Source organism: Nipponia nippon, unplaced genomic scaffold, assembly GCF_047370975.1.
Source record: "Nipponia nippon isolate SJK-2023a ecotype South Korea unplaced genomic scaffold, ASM4737097v1 scaffold_4, whole genome shotgun sequence".
NCBI lineage: Eukaryota > Metazoa > Chordata > Aves > Pelecaniformes > Threskiornithidae > Nipponia > Nipponia nippon.
Window position 1 is genome coordinate 23,760,391 of NW_028262358.1, and position 20,786 is coordinate 23,781,176.

Consider the following 20,786-nt stretch of genomic DNA (forward strand, 5'->3'; position numbering starts at 1 on the left):
TGGGTTTTGTTTTTTTGGAGGGGGGTGGCATTGGCCACCTTTCGGTAGAAACAAATCCTATTGAAATCAAGTATGCTTTTTTTTTTTTTTTTTTAGTTAGGACCTCAGGGTTTGTCTCTATAGAGAAGTATTGTATTTTATTGCACAGATTAGAAAGTTCTCTGAGTACTGTATGCGTGTGGATGTTGACTTAAAGTTTGTGTAGTAGATTAAATTCTCGTGGTGTGTTGGAAAATAGTTCATTTCCCTTTAAAATACTTTTCTTCTTTCTCTCGTTCCTTGTAATACAGCATGCTTAGTAGCAGCTTTGTTCCTTTCAGAAAACTGAGGCACAATGCAGAGGAACCCTGCTAAAAATTCTGTTCAGTGCTTAATTAAAAGGTTGATGGCTCTGAAAACACCATGCGGCATAAACGAGGGAAAATCCTTCCGAGCTTCATGAAGGAAGAGAGGGCCCTGTATGCACCATGGGGGAATCAGAAACCATGGTCGGGGTGTAATAGAAAGCTCAAAGAAGATAAAGCCATGGGAGAAAAGCTAGGTGAACTATTTGGTTTGATGTTCAGTATCACGGAGCCTGGGAAGATTTCTGTATCAGATGCTGTTCATGGGTTAATGAGCTGGAGGAACTATCTCATGTTAGTGACAAAGATTTTAGAACAATTGGATAAAACATATAGCAATAAATTGTTGAGATGATGGTATTTACTCATGAGTTCTAAAGGAGCTCAAATATGAAACTGTCTAACTTACCGTGCTGTGTAAAATATCCTTTAAATTGGTCTTGGTACTGCAGGAATGGAAGATGAGACAATGTAGTGCAGATTTCTCCAAGGGGATCTGAGAAGCTAAAGACTAGTAAGTCTGATTTTCATACTGGGAAAATGGGCAGAAAGTACAAATAAGGAAAGGGATTCATAACTGATGTGAATAAACATGAAATGCTGGGGAAGACTGCTGCGGAGTCATGTCTACCCTGTGTGTCCAGGCAACATAAAAAGTCAGGTCTTTCAAGTATGCTTAGTTTTATAGCCCTTTACCTGAAGTGTCCAAGGCAGTGTTCCCATGGAGGAAACCTGATCACTCTCCCTACTCTAGTAATGGGATAAACAAGGCACAGAAAGATTTCACAAAGAAGTTTGTAGCAACAATAGAAGCATAATGCTATTTATCAGACTTTCTGTACTGTGTCATACCGCCTCTCCAATTATGTTAGCACTGCAGTCCACGATACAGCAGGTAGTTAATTCCTGCACAATAATGCCAAAGCAGTTGCTCAGTATGTGTGATCTTCTGATGAGGAAAGTATTTCATCCACTGGTCATTAATAATAGCAGTGTTCCCTATCTTAAGAATGTTGGGTGAATCTTGTGATTTTTCTGTGACGTTTTTTTAATTCCAGCTCCTAAATGTAAAGTCATTGAATCCGAGATTTGATGTGATTTTTTTAAATTTAAGCCTTGTATTTGATGAGACTAATACAACATTTGCTCTCAATATTCAAAAGTGAGGACTTACTATATTCTTAATCTTGATGGTTAAACCTTTACTACTGAGTTGAGGAAAAAAAAAATCAGGAGGAGTTCTTTTCATGGCATTTGAACTATCATAAGTGGCACATGCTTGAAATGAAGTTTTCTCTGGGCAGACAAGGACTAAACGCCACATGGCAGGTGTTGTACATCTATCTGTGTCCAGAATTTGCAAGTCTGTTTCTCTAGTTTGGGCTGTGGGCGCTTATCAGCATAGACACAACTCCAGTTTGCCTGAGATGGAGTAACTGGGGATGAGGAGAAGGAGAGGGTGGACAGGCTCCATCCCCGTGTTTCTGTAGCTGTATCAAATGCACCGTACGTGATACAGCTCAATGCATGCTAAAGTGAAAGTTCTCAGCTCAGCCTCAGGTATTTGTTCAGATGAGGGGGTGTCAAAAAGCCTCTGCAGTCCTGTGAAAACCCTGCTGATTTTTTTTAAACTGAGCTATGCATTGTTCTTGCTGTGATACTTTCAAAACCACCACAATCAGAAGGTGTGGACATAACTGAAACATTCATAAAATTGTGAAGGAGTCTGCTTATCTGTGAGTCGTTTTGGGAAGGTCATGCTGAGTCTTACCCTTTCGGTGGCACTGGTCAGTGAGGTCCCATGCCACGTAATTTTCTTGTGCAGCTGCAGCTTTACACGATACCAGGCTATGCCCACCTCAAGTGTGTATCTATAAATGTAATAATAATAAAGTGATTGCTTGTTAAAAGAAAGAAATACATGCTGAACTCCACAGAAAAGGCAAAATGGTCAAATCATTGCATCAATTCTTAGGCCTAATTTGAAATTGTTTTAGAGAGAAATATGACTTGCAAAACTGCAAAAACTGGCACAATACTTTGAAAATATACCCTTGAGGGTCTGAATGAAACTTGCAGAAAGCAAATAGTTCAAAAATATGACTGGAAATGCTTTCTTTGCTCCTGTGATCTATACTGTGCAAAGACCAGAAGAGAGTTACAATGGCATTTATAAAGATTGAAGTACTACCCTTCTTTTTCTCTTCTTTTTATCTTTTCTCTGAAGTTTATACAATATATTTTCCTGCTTTTATGTTTTTAAGTTAGGTCCTGTAACGTTATTTAACCGTAGACGTGTGTATGTGCACGAGTGTGTGTTCATGTGCATGTGATAGAATATGTAGTGAATACAAAATAGCCATGTACGGAATATGGAATTAAATCTGTGGTTCAGAAGAAGACCTTGGAATGATAATGGTGACTCTACAAGTCACCTATGAAGTTATTCCTTCATAGGTGACATTAATGCCTGTTCTGCAAAGGCTTATTGCTGTGTGTATTCCTCTGTTTGTACCTCAAGGAAGTGAAATAATAATTCAGTTATTTTTATTCTGTTACGATGTCAAAGTTTATCTCAGCAGCTGCTGTTTCGCTGTAACATTTTCACTTTAAATTAATGCTAATTTATGATGTCACTGTCATTCTGACAGTGGCTGTGTAATTGGGACATGGAGATTAAGAAGAGGTACTTGGAGCCTAAGTATATACTATGCAATGTTGTCAATCACTCCGACTGATCTACATGCAGCATTGGGATCTCGTTCTCTCTACCCAAAGAGAGTCATAGTGAAAGAAATTTGTGTCTTATACAACATTCCAGCGTGATTATGCAAGAAATGAAGTCCTCATTTGAAATGCCAATGTAAAATGTGTATGTTATAAAAGACAGAGCAAATTTCTGTTTCAAATGTCCCTTTTGACTTTTTTTTTTTTTTAATTGTAATATTAAGTTAGATTTTGGAGCCAATATCTGCACATTTTAGTAGTGACAGGCATACTACAGTTTAACACGATTTTTCCCTTAAGATACTTTCTTCTTTAAACTGATGATGGTCTGATATCAAACCTGAAATCAACAATAGGATTTTTTTTTTTTTACACTCTTTTGTGGGCTGCTGCAGTCATGCTTTTGTGCTCAAAGTCAGAAGTTTTGAGTCTTACTTGTGATAAACACTTGCATTTCTTACTTCTAATTTTATGTCAATGAAAATATTTAAGCACAAAAGAGAACTAGTGCTTACTGATGCTATGATGAGTTCTTTCTTTTAATTCTGCGCTGAAGAATACATTTCAAAGCAACATACATTTTTGGTATAATGTTTTTGAAAGTGAGGAAAAGGCAAGATGAATACAAATCTGTTCTGAATGGTGACCGAGCACAATGTGAGTAAGCTGCACTAGCGGCAGCTCAGAGGGCAGGGTTGGTCTTTTGCCCCCCAACTGCCCGTCCTCTACCAGGTTCCTGTCTAAGAATGGAACAGTCGTGCCAGCCCTGACAATAGTTCATGTACGCCATTCCTGTAGCACCAAGAAGGCATGCTGAATCCTTTCTCCTACCACTGAAATGAAACGAGTAAAATGCTAGAAAGTTTATTACACATAAGCTTCCAGAAGTATGAATTAGATGTCTTTTAAATAGCAACCTTTGAGGGCTTTGATTGCATGTGTGATTTTTTCTCCCAGAGTATTAGCACATATTGACACTTTTTTCAAACTTTTACACCTTTTGGTTATTAAAGCAGCTGTGAAATTCATTATCCAGAGGAACATTTTGGACACTTCAAAATATTTCACTCCATGTGAACTAGTATAAATGGAACTACTGTATGCTACTCCTTTAATGTAAGTATCCATAGAAGCATAAATTCTTTCAATAATTTAACAGATGTTAATTTTCTGCTTATTGTAGATCTCTTCAAATCAACTGGGCATCACCAGGACAGCCAAATGGCATTATCCTGGGATATGAACTCTTACGTAAAGCGTGGCAGAGCTGTACCCCATCAAAGACTCCAAGGAGCAGCAAAAGTAATACAATGTGCATGTCATTAGAATGTAAAAAGCATGAAAACATTTGTGGAGAAGCATGTTATCACCCAGAGTTGAAGGTACATGTATATTCTTAAGTTAGTGATGTAACGAAAAATCATGCTTCTAGGAATAAGTGTGTAAACCTAACTTCTTTAGTTATCATGGGAAGGGAAGTGGAGGATTCTGCTTCTTTTGATATTTTTAAATCAAGGCTCTGATATGTGTCTTGAAACTTTTAAAAATCAAATATGGATGTTTGAGCTCAATACAGGGATAGCTGTGCAAAAATCTCCAGCAGTGTATGTGAGTCAGCTGATGACAAGCGATTCTGTTGTCTTAAGTCTGGGATTGTAGACTTTATTTCTCCTTTCAGAAGAAATGAATTGATTAGCATTTATGAATGGGTCTTGCCTGAACACTTTGGTTTGGAGCAATAGCACAGTCCTGAAGTGAATCCCCAGATTGTTTTTATTTACTATGTGCTGGTTCAGGTAGAAGTGGTTTTAATGCATGCGAACTACATCCCTTGCACAGGAAGCTAAGCCAGAACCTGTCTTTCAAAAACCCTTCAAATATGCTCCAGCTCTGGATGGAGACTTTAGGCTCCCAACCAGTCTGTGGACCACCTCACTTCACAAGCACGCATCTGAAGTTTCTTCCCTTCAGAAAGCTTTGCTCCACATGAATAGCGCAGATGTTCATCCCAAGGAATTAGGCTGTATCTGATCCAAAGTAAATCTCACAAGCCACGTTTAATGCAAGCGTGAGAAATCTCAGTACCAACCTCTTGAATCCACTGATCCAATCCCATTGTGCCAAATTACACAGTGGGTATACATGTATATAGATCTCTGTATGTGTTCTTGCATCCCACTTGGAAGAATCAGTTTTACTCAGCTGCATGCCTTAGGTCACACACCGTAAACTACCAGAGGAGATACTTTGTCAGGTCAAGTATTCATGTATCTGTGGAGCACATAATGGTAGTTCATATGGCTCCTTTGGCACAAAGTGATCGCACTGGACCACTTAAAGGCCACAGGAAATTTTCTAAGCGTATGCAGAATTTCAAAAACACTAGTAAAATTACAAAGCTTCTCTTTGTGTGAGGAATCATTCCTCAAACCCTGCATGGCAAATAGTGGTTATTAACATGACTTGCTTTTCCCCTGCTCCCCCCCTGCCCCAAATTCTTCCTTGGCTAAATGCTTAATGACCAGATTCTCCAGTATGGAAAATCTATTTAGGTTCAGCTACAAGGGGGTGGCTGTTACATGACAATGATGAGCAGCTCTGAATGGGATCCATTGCAATTTGTCAGATGTATTTTTAAATTATGGCTATTTTCAGGTTAATCTTCATATGAGTTCCTGTTTACGAGTAGGATCAATAGCGTCGCGGGAGTCTGTAATGGTTTTTATTGACAAATGAGGTAGAAAACTCTTAGTTTGAAAGTAAGATTTAATGTAATGAAATAGTGTCCCTATTTGTCAAAGGCATCATCACATGTTCCGTGACTAAAGCAAACAATATGTATTCACAAGATTCCCTGTCAGACAAGACAGTAATTAAGGAAGTGAGCTATGTGAGGGGTTCAAATCAAAATATAAATTATTCCAGCCAACACAGCTTTAGCTTTTGAGTTCCCTTGACAGCAATACTATACTAAACATATGTATTTCTGAAATCTTGTGAGTGGATTATGGGCAGTCCTTTGTTCTAAAAGGTAAATTTACTTATTTTAGGCTTTTGGCATGGTAGAATTTTTAATAGATCTTGGCATATGTATAAGTTAAATTTGTATTATATTAATCTTAGAAGTTTTCTTCTCTGTTTTTATTTTTTTCAGCCTTTGTGCATTTATGGTAACTTTGAGCTTGGAGAGTGTCCATTTATTTTTACAGCTTCCTGACTTTCTAATTTTTTTCTAATTAGTTTTGCATTGTTTTGTTATAATGGTCTCCATGTATTCTCAGAGACTGTGTTTAGGAGCGGGTGCTACTTGGTTAAGTAATGGATATAAGATAACAACTGGAAGGTCCACAGGAAACTGAAGCACTCGTACATAAAATGACATGGGAGTAATTTCTGTGGGTGAATTGATTAAAATTCCCCTCCCAGTGCTTTGCCTGGTTTGCTATGTGCATCCACCCTGGCCATCCAAAATGCCTGTGAGTGATACTGTCCTGGTTTCAGCTGGGATAGCGTTAATTTTCTTCCTGATAGCTGGTATAGTGCTGTGTTTTGGATTTAGGATGAGAATAATGTTGATAACACACTGATGTTTTAGCTGTTGCTGAGTGGTGCTTACACTAAGTCAAGGACTTTTCAGCTTCTCATACTGCCCTGCCAGTGAGGAGGCTGGAGGTGCACAAGAAGCCGGGAGGGGACACAGCCAGGACAGCTGACCCCAACTGGCCAAAGGGCTATTCCATACCATATGACGTCATGCTGAACAAAAAAACTGGGAGGGAGTTGGCAGGGAGGGGCACAGCCTCTGCTCAGGAACTGGCTGGGCAGCGGTCGGCAGGTGGTGCATTGTGCATCACTTGTTTTGTATATTCTTTTATCATTATTATTATTTTCCCTTCCTTTTCTGTCCTATTAAATTGTTTTTTATCTCAACAGAAGTTTTACCTTTTCTCCTATTCTCTCCCCCATCCCACTGGGGGGGATTAAGCAAACGGCCATGTGATGGTCAGCTGTCTGCCAGGTTAAACCACGACAGATATCCACAAAGCTCCTGGCACATCCATGTTCCTCTTAAACTAGAGTCTGTGACAGGGACAGCATAAGAGCTTGTGGGGCAGCCCTCTGTCACGCTTTATATAGACACTGTCAGTCTATGCCAGCTATAAGACTGAAACATTTTTGCTAGTATATGTGGTCCTTAGATTCAACTGTTTACTGGACAGAAGTGAAGAAAAGCAACAGTGACCAGCGTGCACTTGTTTTGAAAAGAAAGACTCTTATCACAGTGCCAGGTGCTATTTGCCATATATTAATGGCAAAGCCAAATGCGAATAGATGCCACTGAGAGTTAAATACTGAGCAGCTTAAGTAACATTCAGATCCAAAATAATAAACAAGTTTTTTGTTCATTTGATGATAGGCTGGTCAGCAAACCAGGCAGATTTTATATATGTAGTTTCAATAGACAAACAGGTTGTGGAGTTCTCACTTTTGCTCTGGTCATTTATTGCACCTTGCATACATGACACAATGGGTCTAATTCTACTCTTGCAATTTCCTTGAATTCAGGAATATGAAGTGAGAGGAAAAGTAGACCTTTTATATAAAAATAATTTGGAGATATGTCTTGGGCTATTTATTAATATTTCCTTATGGATTTATGGGTGACACTTGGCATTATCAGCTTGCTATTGTAAGACACTGCAGAAAAAGAGGGATGTTGTTTCTTATCTACATAAGAGATATAATCCCCTCCATCCACAGAAGCCAAAGTGTTTCAGTAATAGGAATACAAGGGTGTGTTTTCACTGCACAGCACAGCGGAATGCAGAGACTCTTCAGCTAACATTGGCTGAGTTGGGTCCAGCTAAGTAGCACAGTTCTATCGGAAAGGCAGCGCTGAAGAGCCCGGGTGCAGGGTTGCACTGGTATGTGTGTCCTGCATTATGGATCCATGTTAGTATCTCTGCATAGCACTGTGCTATGTAAATAAACCAACTTGCTCAGAGCTGTCTTGGGAATCTCTAAAAGAGCAAATGACCTTTTCACTACAAGGGACATGTGTACATGAACATTCATGGGCTTACGTAGGCCTGATATTAAGCCTAATGAAGACCAAAAAAGATTCTTGCTATCCTAAATAACCTTTGCATCAGATCCCTACTTATTGTTTCTAGTTGTTATCCGGTTTTCTGCTTCAATGTCAGAAATCTGTGTTATTTTAACTAAAGCTAACACAGTGCTGTGCTTGGTATGTGCTTGCTTACCCTGGTGTTTGTAATCAGACTTGGATGGATTTATAATTCTTGAGCGCAGACAGAATTTAGAAAGGTTTTTTTGTATATAGTTTTGCAGAAAAGCTGAGAATACACTCTCATGATGAATTTTGGTAGCTGTCAGGAGGGTCTTGATGTCCTCTGTACCTTGTACAGTAACAGCCCGGTGCTGCTTGGGTGTTTCCAAGCTGCCAAAATTGACAGTCTTTTCCTAGCCGTTTTCAGTAAGGTGCGATCCATAACTCTATCCATATTCGAAATCTCAAAACAGATATCAGCTTACAGAGCACATACCACAAGATCTGCAGAGATGTACTTCAATTAACAAGCAAATGTGCCCTAGCTTCGCCCATCAGGGAGCATAATCTCAGTACCGATGGCAAAGACATTCCTGTGTGATCCCCGTAGCTACCAAACTGTCCTTCTGTTGTTACTGGCATCCTGAGGTGAACACTGAAAATAATGAGACAGGTACAGTAAAAAAGCAATTAAAATAGTGGCATAAAGGCTAATAATTTCTGTACACAATGGATCATGAGTATGAACATCAACGGTTAAAAGGGTCCTGACTGAAGGTGTTAATACAGCTTCAGCACTTTTTATTTTCAGTAGCAACAAGCTGTATAAATCTGCAGTTAATGAACTAATCAAATATAACTCTGACATTGGTAAGAAGTACAGGCTTACCCCTTTACTCATCGTAATTAGCATGTGCCATTTGTAAAAAACACCAGCAGGACTCTTCTCTTTAAGGACAAGAGGAGCAAAACGGTGGCTTGACAACTAGCCTCAAAAGCACTATTTTCAGGAGTGAAAACTAAGACATCTCGACACTGGTGAAGGCTATTCCACCAATATTTATATAAAATTTACTATTAATGCTAGCAATATTGTGCAAATTCTTCTCAAGTTCTTTCAGGCTTAGAGAACCTTTAAAAAGATAACACTTCTTGTATAGTGTGTCTTGTAACACACCTGAAAGACAGGAAATGGAACTCATTTTAGTAAGATAATATATAGTGCTTTGTAACAGAATAACAATAATTTCTGCCCATGGATTTTAGATCTAAGGATGTACCAATTACCAAAAGAGAACAGCAGTTTGAGAAAAGAAATGGGTAAGTAAGTATACTTAGCCAAAATGGGTGTCTATATAGATTCAGAGATAATTTAAGTAAAAGAGAATGAGCCTTGCTAATTTAAACTATTCCCTCTCACATGAGAACATGATGGGTCAATCATTACTCTGGTGTTTGCTCCACAGGCAGAAATTTTTAATGAACTCCTGTAGCTAATAGGAATTCCTTAGAGTGTTTTGTGAATTGCTATTTCACAAAGTGGCTCTGGCAGCAAGCGTTTGACAAGAAGGATAAACATGGCTGCCTAGCACATCTGTTTATTTGAGTAAATCAGTCCTAGCTCAACTGGCATGTGTCCATAAGGCCAGATAATATCCTTCAGCAAAGTCTTCAGCAAGCAGAGGGATCAGGGATGACACAATTTTAATTAAAAGACAGTTGCATAGATAAGTTTGGAGTATTTTTAAAAATTGTTAAAATATTGTGTAATCCTGCCTGCCAGATTTGATATCTAGTTACTCTGTGCTAGTGTCATGGCTGACTGGGCCTTTCTCAGGTATCGTAATAAGCCTTTCTTTATGTCCAGCCCTTCCCAATCTCTGTGCTCCTGGGTCACAGTCCCTCTGTGGGCTTGGTTGGGAAGATAACTACAGGATTTATTTGTGAGTAACTCAGTCTACCAATATTTTTAAGGACTCCCATGATAGCTAAGGATGAACATCTTGTATCATCCCCATAGATAGTAAAGATCTTCTGGCTAGCAAGCATATGTCAAGCATTCAACCCTCTGTACGAGGGTGAGATCTCCGACCTGCCTAAAATGTTGGTGTCACTGTGTCTGATTGCTATGAGGCTTCTACTTTCATGTACATAGTAACACCATCCAGTTGGGACTGTCACTTTTAGATCGAAGAGGATGAGATAATAATAACCTTTTGCCACTATAACTTTCAATCCATCTGCTTTTCTTCTTTGTCTATGACATAATTTTAGCATTACTTGAATGCATTTTATTTTATGGATTGATAATGCAGAACCCTTGGGCTGAATATCAATGCAAATAGAAACTAACTATCTTTAGAGGACTGCCAAAAAAGTGTTATTTAACAATTTACAGCTGACTGCAGAGGATGTTATGGAGCTACATAATAATAGCACCAACTATATCAGTCGGTAATGCCAGATGAGAGTCTGAATGTGTTTTAGAGCTGACTGGACCCCTTTTTGGAAGCTGTCTAAAGGGTATTGAGAAATACTGAGGACCTTAAATAATTTTGAAGAAGGAAAAGCAGCTGCTGCAAATATTGTAATATACCTGGGTGTTCAGCTAGGGATTTTTTTGAGGGAATTCAGGAGGGAAAAGGAGAGACACCAATAATAATGCAGTCTTACAAATAATGTTCCAACCAGAATGCTTTAGAGTTAGTAGTAAAACAGCCCTCCCAGTGTCTGTGTGAAGTACGCAGAGCAGCTGTTTCTATTGAGGATTCACCAGAGAAGGGGCATTTCCTAAAAGTGGAAACATCTCATGGAAAGTAAAATGGCTGCTCAAGCATTTGCGCCTGGATAATGCCAAAGATATACAAGTTTCTTTATCTGAATGATGGAAAGATTGTGTTCAGGTGAAATTTGAGTGGTGAGCACCACTGAAAAGAAGGAAACAGTACAGGGATGACAAATTAAATCCATGAAAAGGAGAAATGGGGCTAGACAGATCACTGAGGGAGACACAGTCCCAAGGGGCACACAAATTAGGACCAAGAATGTGTGAGGAACATGTATTTGGCCTCCTTTCATGCAGGCAGGTACAGCATTTACTGGCTCTGGTGTCTCAAGCTGAGGATGCAGTAAAAAGGACAGGACAGAGGCCATTTTTTACAAGTGTCAATAATTGTTGCTAAATGTGATCTATTCTGAAGACAGTGGCATGACAGTACTTGATTTGATATTTTTAAGAATGCTTTTAAATGACTTGGAAATACAGAGAGACCAGGTAGTCTTCTAGGTTGCTCTGGAGCCAGTTGTAAATGAACAAAAATTCAGCCTGGAGTGTGTGCCAGTCATAAAAAAATATCCAAAATATAGGAAGCAGAGAAGAGGTGTAAAGCGGAGTTTTATTTGACATCTTAACTAATGATCTGGAAGAAAGAACAGTAGGTTAATTAAATTCATAGATTGGATTATATTACCAGTGACAAGGTGGACAGGAAAATAATATAATAGGACCTACAGAGACTCAAAATTCCTGAACAGAAAATGACAAAATTCAGCTACATTTGGTAGTCTAAAACAGATGCTGAATGAGAAAGTGTGCTGGAAAAGCAGAAAACTGTGTGACAATTCAAAGTATATAAGGTTAGAAAACCTCAAAATATAATGAGGAAACAAGAACACCTTCTGCCCTACCTCGTGTTAATTTTGGGTTACATATTGTTTATGTATTGTACGTTGTAACTTCAGAACCTAATCTAATACTGCCAAGGGTGATTGAGTAAAGGCCATTCAAAAGTGCACAAAACAAAGCATCATCCTTCTGAAGTCAGAAAGAATTCGTTTATGACTTAAGAAAAGTAATAATATTTTTTCTGTATGTATATATTTGTGTTAACATTATAACTGTAATGCAAATTCGATGTCCTGAGCCTAGTAATATACAATTTTTTAAAGTTTTTTGTCAGCTAGTAATTAAAGTACCTAAGTAAACAAAAGATCCTTCTAGAGGAACATTTTCTTTCTTTGCTGCTCAGATAACCTGATTTAGAATGTGCTTAAAGTCAGGGGTGGAAGTGCTCCATGTCAAAAGAAAACAAAGGAGCAACTCTGCTCTAACATCCGTGCTGTACCGCCAACTGCATTTTCTGTCTAGCTGTAAGAGGCACCCCTCTGGCTAATACAAGTTGCACTGACTGTAGGTTCTGAGTTTACAATTTTTACGATGATTCTACTGACTGTTCTATATGATTTGCTGTGTATACAGTGTGCCACTCTATCGACACAGGAGTAAGCATACAAATAATTATTTGATTGTTCAAGTGTATAATTTTCTCGACAGCACCTAGAAAGAAGTCCACAGTTAAAAGGACTTTTCAAAATTCATTTCCATGTAAATTTTATCTTGAAAAAAAATTCTTATATAAATACTGTTCTCTTGAGATCACATTGTCTGAAGAACTGTGGTCATAAATAAGTGATCATGTGCTATAAGAAGAAAATTCCACTTATTTTTATGTGAAAGAAAACCCAAGAGCTCATATTGGGAAATACTGTTTTTTAGTTGTAAGGATTTCAGATGACATGTTTCATCATAAATAAATAAATAAATAAGAATTAGGGAGAAAAGAAAAGGATAAGGTAATGGTAGATTATATCCACATATTGCAATCTACTCCACATTGAGAGACTCAAACAGCCTGCAAGGCATTTGAAGATGATTCATATTAATGGACTATTTCATTAAGGTGCAGTATGGTTGAAGGCCACAAAATAGCAGCATTCTGTCAAATACACAGTAGTTTATTGAAGTCTGATAATGCTGGAGGGCACAGGATTTTAGCCAAGTTACATTTTATTTGACTGCAGTCATATTAGCGTCGGTACTAGGATGTGTTGTACACATTTTCATATACGTTGTTTTGCCAGAGAACACATTATGTTCTGTTTAACAGATATTGCCTTACTGATTTTTTTTTTTTTTAACTACTTCTAGGTATGTTGTAATGGGATTCTGCACGACAATAAACCTGGCTTCCAATGCTGCGAGGACAAGTACATTCCATTTATTCTTAATTCACCAGGGGTTTGCTGTGGTGGTCAGATACACACTGTGCAACCAAAACATCGGTGCTGTGGTGGTTATTACACTAGGGTATTAGTAGGTAAGAGACAATGCCTTTCCAGTGCTTGAAAGAAACAAACCAACTGATATATCTGTTAAACCAAGGAGAAGGAAAACATAGCAATAAATGTGGTATTTATCAAGATTTCTAGATGTCTTCAAGACCTGTGTTCAGTGGGATAAGCAAAGAAAATTGCACTGACTTTGCCTTCTAAACACAGTACACTGTTTATACAAGAAAGGCTTAATTGATGAAACCTGATCATTGGGTCATTTCCCAGAGAACTAATTTATGCCAAACTATACTTAATTGCAGTAAGTGCTGCATAATGGGGAGGGCAGTTCTGCTTAATAGGAACACCATCAGGCAATTCAGAGGTGCGGCTTAGTTCTCTGCTTGACTTGACCCCATGTGATTTTCCCTAGCCATTTCTTTTGTGGAACAATTGTTAGCATGTGGGGTTGATATTATGGATTACGTCACTTCTACTTGTTTCTGCATTGTCTACTCTTTGTTTCTACCAATGTTACAGATCAAAGTACACATCCCACATATATTATCTTTGATGGGAATTTATCCCTTTCTTAAGGCTGATCGTACTCTTATTCTCAGAACTGTTTGGGAAGTTTGCCAAAACTGTGCTTCTGTGCTATTGTCCAGAGGTTGGTTTTCCAGTTTGTTGGTGGGTTTTTGACAGGGAGAGGGGAGGAAAAAGGGGAGGAGAGCCCTTTCAGGGGGCAGTGTTCAGAGCATATATCTCTTTGTAGGCAATTGTCAGGTCAGGAGCTAAAATGCTTCCATTACTCATGAGCTGGCACACATTCCCTAGATTCAGAAATGCTTGAATATTTGCCAACACATTCAGCACATTGCAAGTTCTGATCCTTTGAAAAGTAATTCATATATCACCATATTAGAATGCCTTCCATGATGTCATCAGAAAAATGCTATCACATGGAGAACCAGAGAAGAGTATTTTGCTGGCCTCATTAGTCTCAGTGTACTGAAATGGAGAGATTATACTGTGACCTCTGTACCCATCCAGTTGTCTGTGTTAACTAGCTTAATGTTGTTTACATCAAGAAAGAAAAGCACAGTGAAACAAAATGTCTTATGTCTGAAAGTAGTTCCTGTTCAGTCAGCAGTCCACAAGCATGAAACAGTGAATGTTTGAACATGATTTTAAACATTTTTTTTTTTTCCTAAGTATACTTGCTGCATTCTCTTTTTCCGTACTCTAAAGGGCAGCAACAAGAACAATGTTGGTCACTTTTTTCTTTTTTATTTTTATAAATATGCTAATAACCTCAAGCTAAATGTTAATGTGGGTCATTCTTTGATAAGGATAACAATTAACTGGTAAGACTGCATGGTAGTTTTCAGAGAGAGAACATTTTCAAGCCTAGCTTGGAATGGATCCCATTTTGAGAGGTTAATGAGAAGGTTACTGATCCTTTGTGTCTTACGTCTAATAGTTCTTTAAAAAAAAACAGTTTTATTTCCAATAGACATAAGCTACATTCTGTGTTTTAATACTTTCTCTGTGTAGCAACTAAATTAGATTCCAAGGAATGCAGGAAAATATGATGAAGTATCCAAACAGATTATATCTATTATACTCTAAAAATTTGTTCCATCTTTTTTTGTTTATTATTGACTTTATTTGATAAAGTTATTTATACAGGAAACTCTCTAAGCATACATATTTCCCAGATGTTGTTTGGCCAGCTTGATAGCTCTAGATGTACTGAAGCACACTGGGCTGAAGGCATGAAGACTACAAATTAGGAAGGCAGAAATCTCAGTTTCTGAAACAGTAGTGCACAAAGAAGTGCAAACAGCCATCCTAGAACTAAGATGGCAGGAGAGATTCTTAAAGCAGAGCAGAACAAATAATGCTGCTACCACCCAGGCACCTCCCTGGCAAGGAATCTGGGGGGGAAGGAAAACAGTGTTCTCCTTCATCTGTTACAATCACATCACATGTTTATTTCTGACAAAAGCTGCATTGGGTTTAGGGCTCTCTGTCTGTAATTCCCAGGCTTTCAGAAGAAAAGGACTTGAGATATTACTTTTAATGAGAAAAATGAGTTTTAAAAATCAAAACACATTTCTTTTGTTAACAATTGGGAATCCAAATACTTTAATCACCTCTACTACCCATCTTCAATAGCAGAAAAAAAACCCTACTCCTTCCTAATGACATTTGAGCCACAGAAAACATTGCAACACAGAAAGATAATACAAAAATGTAATTCTTAGAACACTGGATCAGATCAAGTGCAGACACTAGTGAATGAAAATTATTGCCATTTACTGTAATTTTTGTATCCTTTACAGCAGTATCTACTCCGATCATAGCACACAGTTTATGCCAGCCCAGCCCAGCATTATAGTGTCAGTCTCATTGGCAGTCTTATCCTAAGGGCTTTTCCTGCAAAACCTAATGCTTTTGCTTAAGTAGCAGCCAAGCCCACTGATTGTGATGGTGGTATTTAATTTTTAAAGTGAGTTTAATCCTTACGTTCTTTGGGAGATGAAGTCCTGAACGACACTGAAAAACTCTTTAAGCAATGTGAATTAGTCCTTCAAAACAAGTTTGGAATGATTTTGGAGGAGACAAGAAAGTGTTTTGCTGAGAATAAGTAGGCTGACTGTTCTGTTAATCATAGCAAAAACAAACTCTCTGTACTATGTAGCTGCCTCTATTTAAAGGTTTGCAGCTGTATAATTATCATATTTACAGAAATTATTTTTGTTGCTCTTCTCAGTTTGTCTTTGTCATGCTTGTGTTTTGATATCTTACAGAGTCTTGGCCCTGAATTCATGAATGCATGTTTCTTTAATTATTATTACAAATTAATATAATACTTTTATAGCATTCTAAAGTACCGAGTGATTCCGTGCTTTCACGTGGAACGTTTTGTACACAAAGCTACTAGTGTGTGAACCCAGACTTGTTGCTATCAGATGAAAGCTTCTCAGGGATTTCAAGAGCTATAAATGCATAATATCTTTAATTGTATTCTTAAATTGACAGGAGAAGTATGTTGCCCTAATGAAGAGCAAAACAGAGTTTCAGTTGGAGTTGGTGACTCTTGCTGCCAGGGAATGCCTTACTCCACATCGGGCAATCAAATCTGCTGTGGTGGATCCCTCCATGACAGTTTCAATCAGCAGTGCTGTGGTGGAGAAGTCATAAGTACAGACTTGGTCTGTTGTGGTGATGAAGAAGAAGGGACTGCACATAGACCTCTCACAGGTAAGTGATAAAATTTTCAATTAAAAAAAAAAAAAAAGGGGTCTTCATCTTTCTAAATCTCTTGTGACACTAACCATTCAGCAGTGATGCACTCAGATTTAAGGTGTGTATGTCAATTTGTTAAAATGCTGTTGCACTTTACTCACCTATTCTGATAGACTGCAAAATGGTGAGCTTTCAATAACACTTCTCTGCCTTTGTCCAAAAGCTGTGGGGGCTGGAGACACCAGAAAATTCAAAAGGAGTGCATGATCTTTCATTGTCCCAGTCAGGAAACAGGACCAGTCCCCTCTCAATGAGTAGAGCAGAGGTTAGACTTGGCCACGTTGTGCTGCCATGCATCCCAGTGCAGGGATTTCCCATTTGCTCTGGAGGTGTGGGGTTAGTCACCTAGAAATTGAAGATTACAATGCTATCTGCTTGGTGGTCTATGTCCCTCACTTGTTCATCTACATAGGTGTAAACCTGCTGCAGTTTAAAATTAACAAAACTTTATCCCTAGCACTAGTCACTTCTTCATCTGGTGTATCCCATTAATCTCTTGCACGCCACAGGAAATTACTCCATCACTCAGAGGTACAATCTGAACCCTACTTCCCCGTAAAGTGCTCTGTGACTAGCTGGTGACAGAGACTGGAGGTATTATTTCAAACCATATTCGGGTGTTTTCATGTGTCTTTTCTTTCCACAGTTATTAGACAAATTATATACCATCAGCCTTAGGCTTTCTCAGCCTGACAAAAAGACTTCAGAAACAATTGCAGTCTCAAAGGGGAGCCTGATTTCAAAACACAGAAATAATGAAGGTTTAGTACCCAATTCTGCTTGATGTACAAAGATGAATGATGCAGCGTTTTCACCATATGCGTGCCAGTTTGAGCCTCTAGTTGTACAACTAAAGCTCTTAATATATAACTAAGAATCCAGATCCGAGGCTGGACTCCTCCTCTCCTCAAAAGTGAGCTCTATCTTCAGCTTATTTTTTGTATTCACTGGATCCTTCAGCCGCTGTGGTATTAGAAGTACCCTAGTTCTGTGTTGACTGTCAGAAAGGGGCTAATCAGAAGAGCCATTGCAATGCTTTTTGCGGTTTCTATACCATCATTCCCTTCCAGTGGTAACTCATGGAGTGTATGCTGTGAACAGCACCGCTTGTGTGATTTTAGCTCCCCCTCACTGTGATCCCTAATTGTGCCTGATCTACAGCGTCTATGCAGGGCTCACAATATCAGCTCTGAACAAGGCCCTCTTGCATAGCCGCGCATTGTGTGGCTGCCACAAGACGGGGCTGGCTCATAAAACATCTCTTTATGTACTTTATTACTTAAACTCTTTTATTTGCCTGCAGGAGCCCTTTAACAAAATCACATTGAATTGACTTTCTCACACCAAATCAAATCTCCCTGGTCCCAGTTCAGTTGTCTTTGTCAATATGTATTTTATAAATGGAGTGAATTAACAGATGCTGTTGGAACAGAACTGCTGGGGTAGCGTTTATGTTTTTACTGCTCTCTCTGGGCAGATGAGTTGTGTAGGAGTGTAATACAGGTATCTTGGGATGAAAGTTATGTTCTTCATTTCAGTATATATGTATTCTTAACAGTTTTTTTCCTTAAATATATATATTTAAAAGACCTTTATAATCCTCTTTTTAAAATGTGTTTAGCCTATAGTGCTCTATCATTTACACCATTTTTCTTGCGAATGGGTAAGGATGACATATTTTTGGCTATTAAAAAAGAAAACAGTGGCTTTTTCATCGTTCACAGGTTTTCTGTGAGGACTTTATGCTGTGAGCCAGCATACAGCTGAACACAAATACGGGTTTGAAAGATGAATTAGCGCCATAGTTGAAGAGAGATCATATTCTTTTGCATTAAGCATAGAATAGATTGTGGTTTTGTATCATATCATATACATCATGCTCAATAGGTTTTTGCTTAATTTCTTAGAGTAATTCAGCCTTGCTAAACACATCATGAAAATGCACAAGCCAGGCACAAAAATCTACCTGCTCCCTATCCCTATTATTATAATGATTCTAATGGAAAAAATACTCTCACATAAAAACATAATTTACTTATCATTGGCAAATGGATAAGTAGAATTTTGCAAGAATATGGTAATTAGAAAGCTGATCTTATTGTCTAGAAGGAGAAGAAGTAATGGCGATGACTTTATGCAAAAGCTGAAATGCTTCTGAAGCTCTGTTTTGTAGTTGGCAATGAATGCCATGGTTAAAAAATATAATGACAATTTAAAGCCTTTGTGTGGGAGTTTTAGTTCCTTGAAAAGAATCATACAAGAAAAACATGATCAATAAAAGTGCAAGCCTTGAGCACAGCCTTATTGTTTCACGACCAGTTTGAAAGCAGCATGTTTCTGCAGAATCTAGATCCAGGTTCGCACTGAATGTTGGTTGAAGGGCTGGAATGGTAGAACTTTTTCATTTGCCATTGTATACCTTTTTCAGAGAGTCTATCCTGCAAAAAGAGATGTTTTTTCCATTACACATTACTCTCTTTTTTTTTAATTTCTATTTTCTTAGGTTTTATTTGTCGCCCCTTGTTGGCCTTATTTAGTGGGGTGACCATAGAGACATCTACTGGCAAAGGATGGCAGTGATGCCGTTGTGTACACACATCCTGAGCCCCACTGCTGCAATGTGATTTTCCAAAGTTGTCTATTTCTGGCTATAAAGGATAATGTCAGCTAAAACCACTCTTGGATATTCTCTTTAAAAAAAAAAAAAAAGCTAGTAAAATGCCTCTATACTGACATCCCAGACTCATGAAAGATGATGCTTTGTACTGTTGTGGTTCCTGATCTGTGATAGTTGCAATACCCGCATGTAAGCCAAGGATTTTTGGAATAGTTTGCAATGTACACTGGCTCTGTATTTTGTTGATCCTCTATTCTGGCTCCAAAGGCTAAGCCTTTTAATACTCATTTTTCCTTTTTGAAAGCATTGGTTTTGCAGATTTACTAAATTAGTAATTCATCACTCAGTTATGTTTGTAAATTTTTTCAGTTGCTGGGGATGAACACGAAATAATTGTTGACAGAAATCACTGTTAGCAGGAAGTGTCTTTTCCAGCCCATGGATTTGCTTTTTGCTGTAATGCATTATGTGCTTATGAATCATAAATATATAAAGCATGACACACATATTCCAAGTGATTTACAAACAAATAGTTTGTGTGTTGGTATTTTGCTGAATTCAGCAAGGATTTATAGGAATTTCTGGATCCTTAAGGAACTGAATAAAGTGATTTTTAGAAGGCAAATCAATCCATCAATATCCCATGGTCCTATTTTGTTTTTCTTGGAGCATATTTAAAATTGTACATTTGAGGTGTCAAGGTTCAGGAGTCAAGTGCTACATGTGATAAATTAAGCAAAGGTCAGAGGCTATGCAATGCAGTTTCAGAAGATTGTCTACCTCTGCCTTTGCAGCTCATTCATGCTGAAGTGATGCACTATGGGAATTACTACCAAACTCTGCTCTGCAACATCTGCTCTCCCTAAGTGAGTTAGTGCACGTCAGACATCTTTATGTCAGAATATTGCAGTGATGGATGCAGTCTTCAGAAAATGCTGCATAAAAATCTGGTGTGCCGTTCTGGCCATTAAGTGAAATTACTATTTAAATTAATGGCGCTGTCACAGTTTATCTGTGCAAAGAATGAACGCTGATTAGGGTATTAAGTAATTAGCAATTTATCACACTGGAACAAGGTTGATAATAATTAAAGAAGTAATGGTTTACCAAAGAAACTAGAAAGGGAGTCACTTCTTGTTATGTGAGTGAAATCTTGGCTGAAAAATTTAATTCAGTTAAACAAAGATGAGGTTCGCAGTGAAAGAATACAGCCTTGTTTGTTTCAATAGAAAAACAGGTCATTATCAAAATTTTAGTTTGCCTGTCAAAAGTCCCTTGGGGCTGTCTGAGTTGCTTATTAGTATTGAACTGAGTCATTTTCTGCATTAATTCTCTACTTAAAATTGCTAGAATCTGAGGACAATTTGGAGAAAGGGTGTGAACAGGGGGAAATATTTACCTCTTGGAGAGCTGGTGATCACAGTTTGATTTCTGTGAATGGAACCAGCCCTGAAAATAGGTAAAGTATGCAAGTAACATCACCATTTTGAGTCATTCCAGTGATTGGAATGAAATGCTCTGAATGCTTTAGCAGGATCATACCCTTAAAGAGTAATTTTCATTATGTATGACTTCCTAAGAGAGATTTGCTGCAATAAATGGC

The 20,786-nt window shown here is 38.1% G+C and overlaps 1 protein-coding gene across 1 annotated transcript in view; it reads left to right on the forward strand.

The window, feature by feature from the left end:
- Window positions 1-20,786, forward strand: part of USH2A (usherin) — a 391,921-nt gene that overhangs the window by 286,470 nt on the left and 84,665 nt on the right. The window contains exons 47-49 of the mRNA XM_087774988.1: window positions 4,255-4,453; window positions 13,130-13,298; window positions 16,300-16,521. Of these exons, the coding sequence (XP_087631114.1) occupies window positions 4,255-4,453; window positions 13,130-13,298; window positions 16,300-16,521 (590 nt within the window). The remainder of the gene's footprint in view (window positions 1-4,254; window positions 4,454-13,129; window positions 13,299-16,299; window positions 16,522-20,786) is intronic.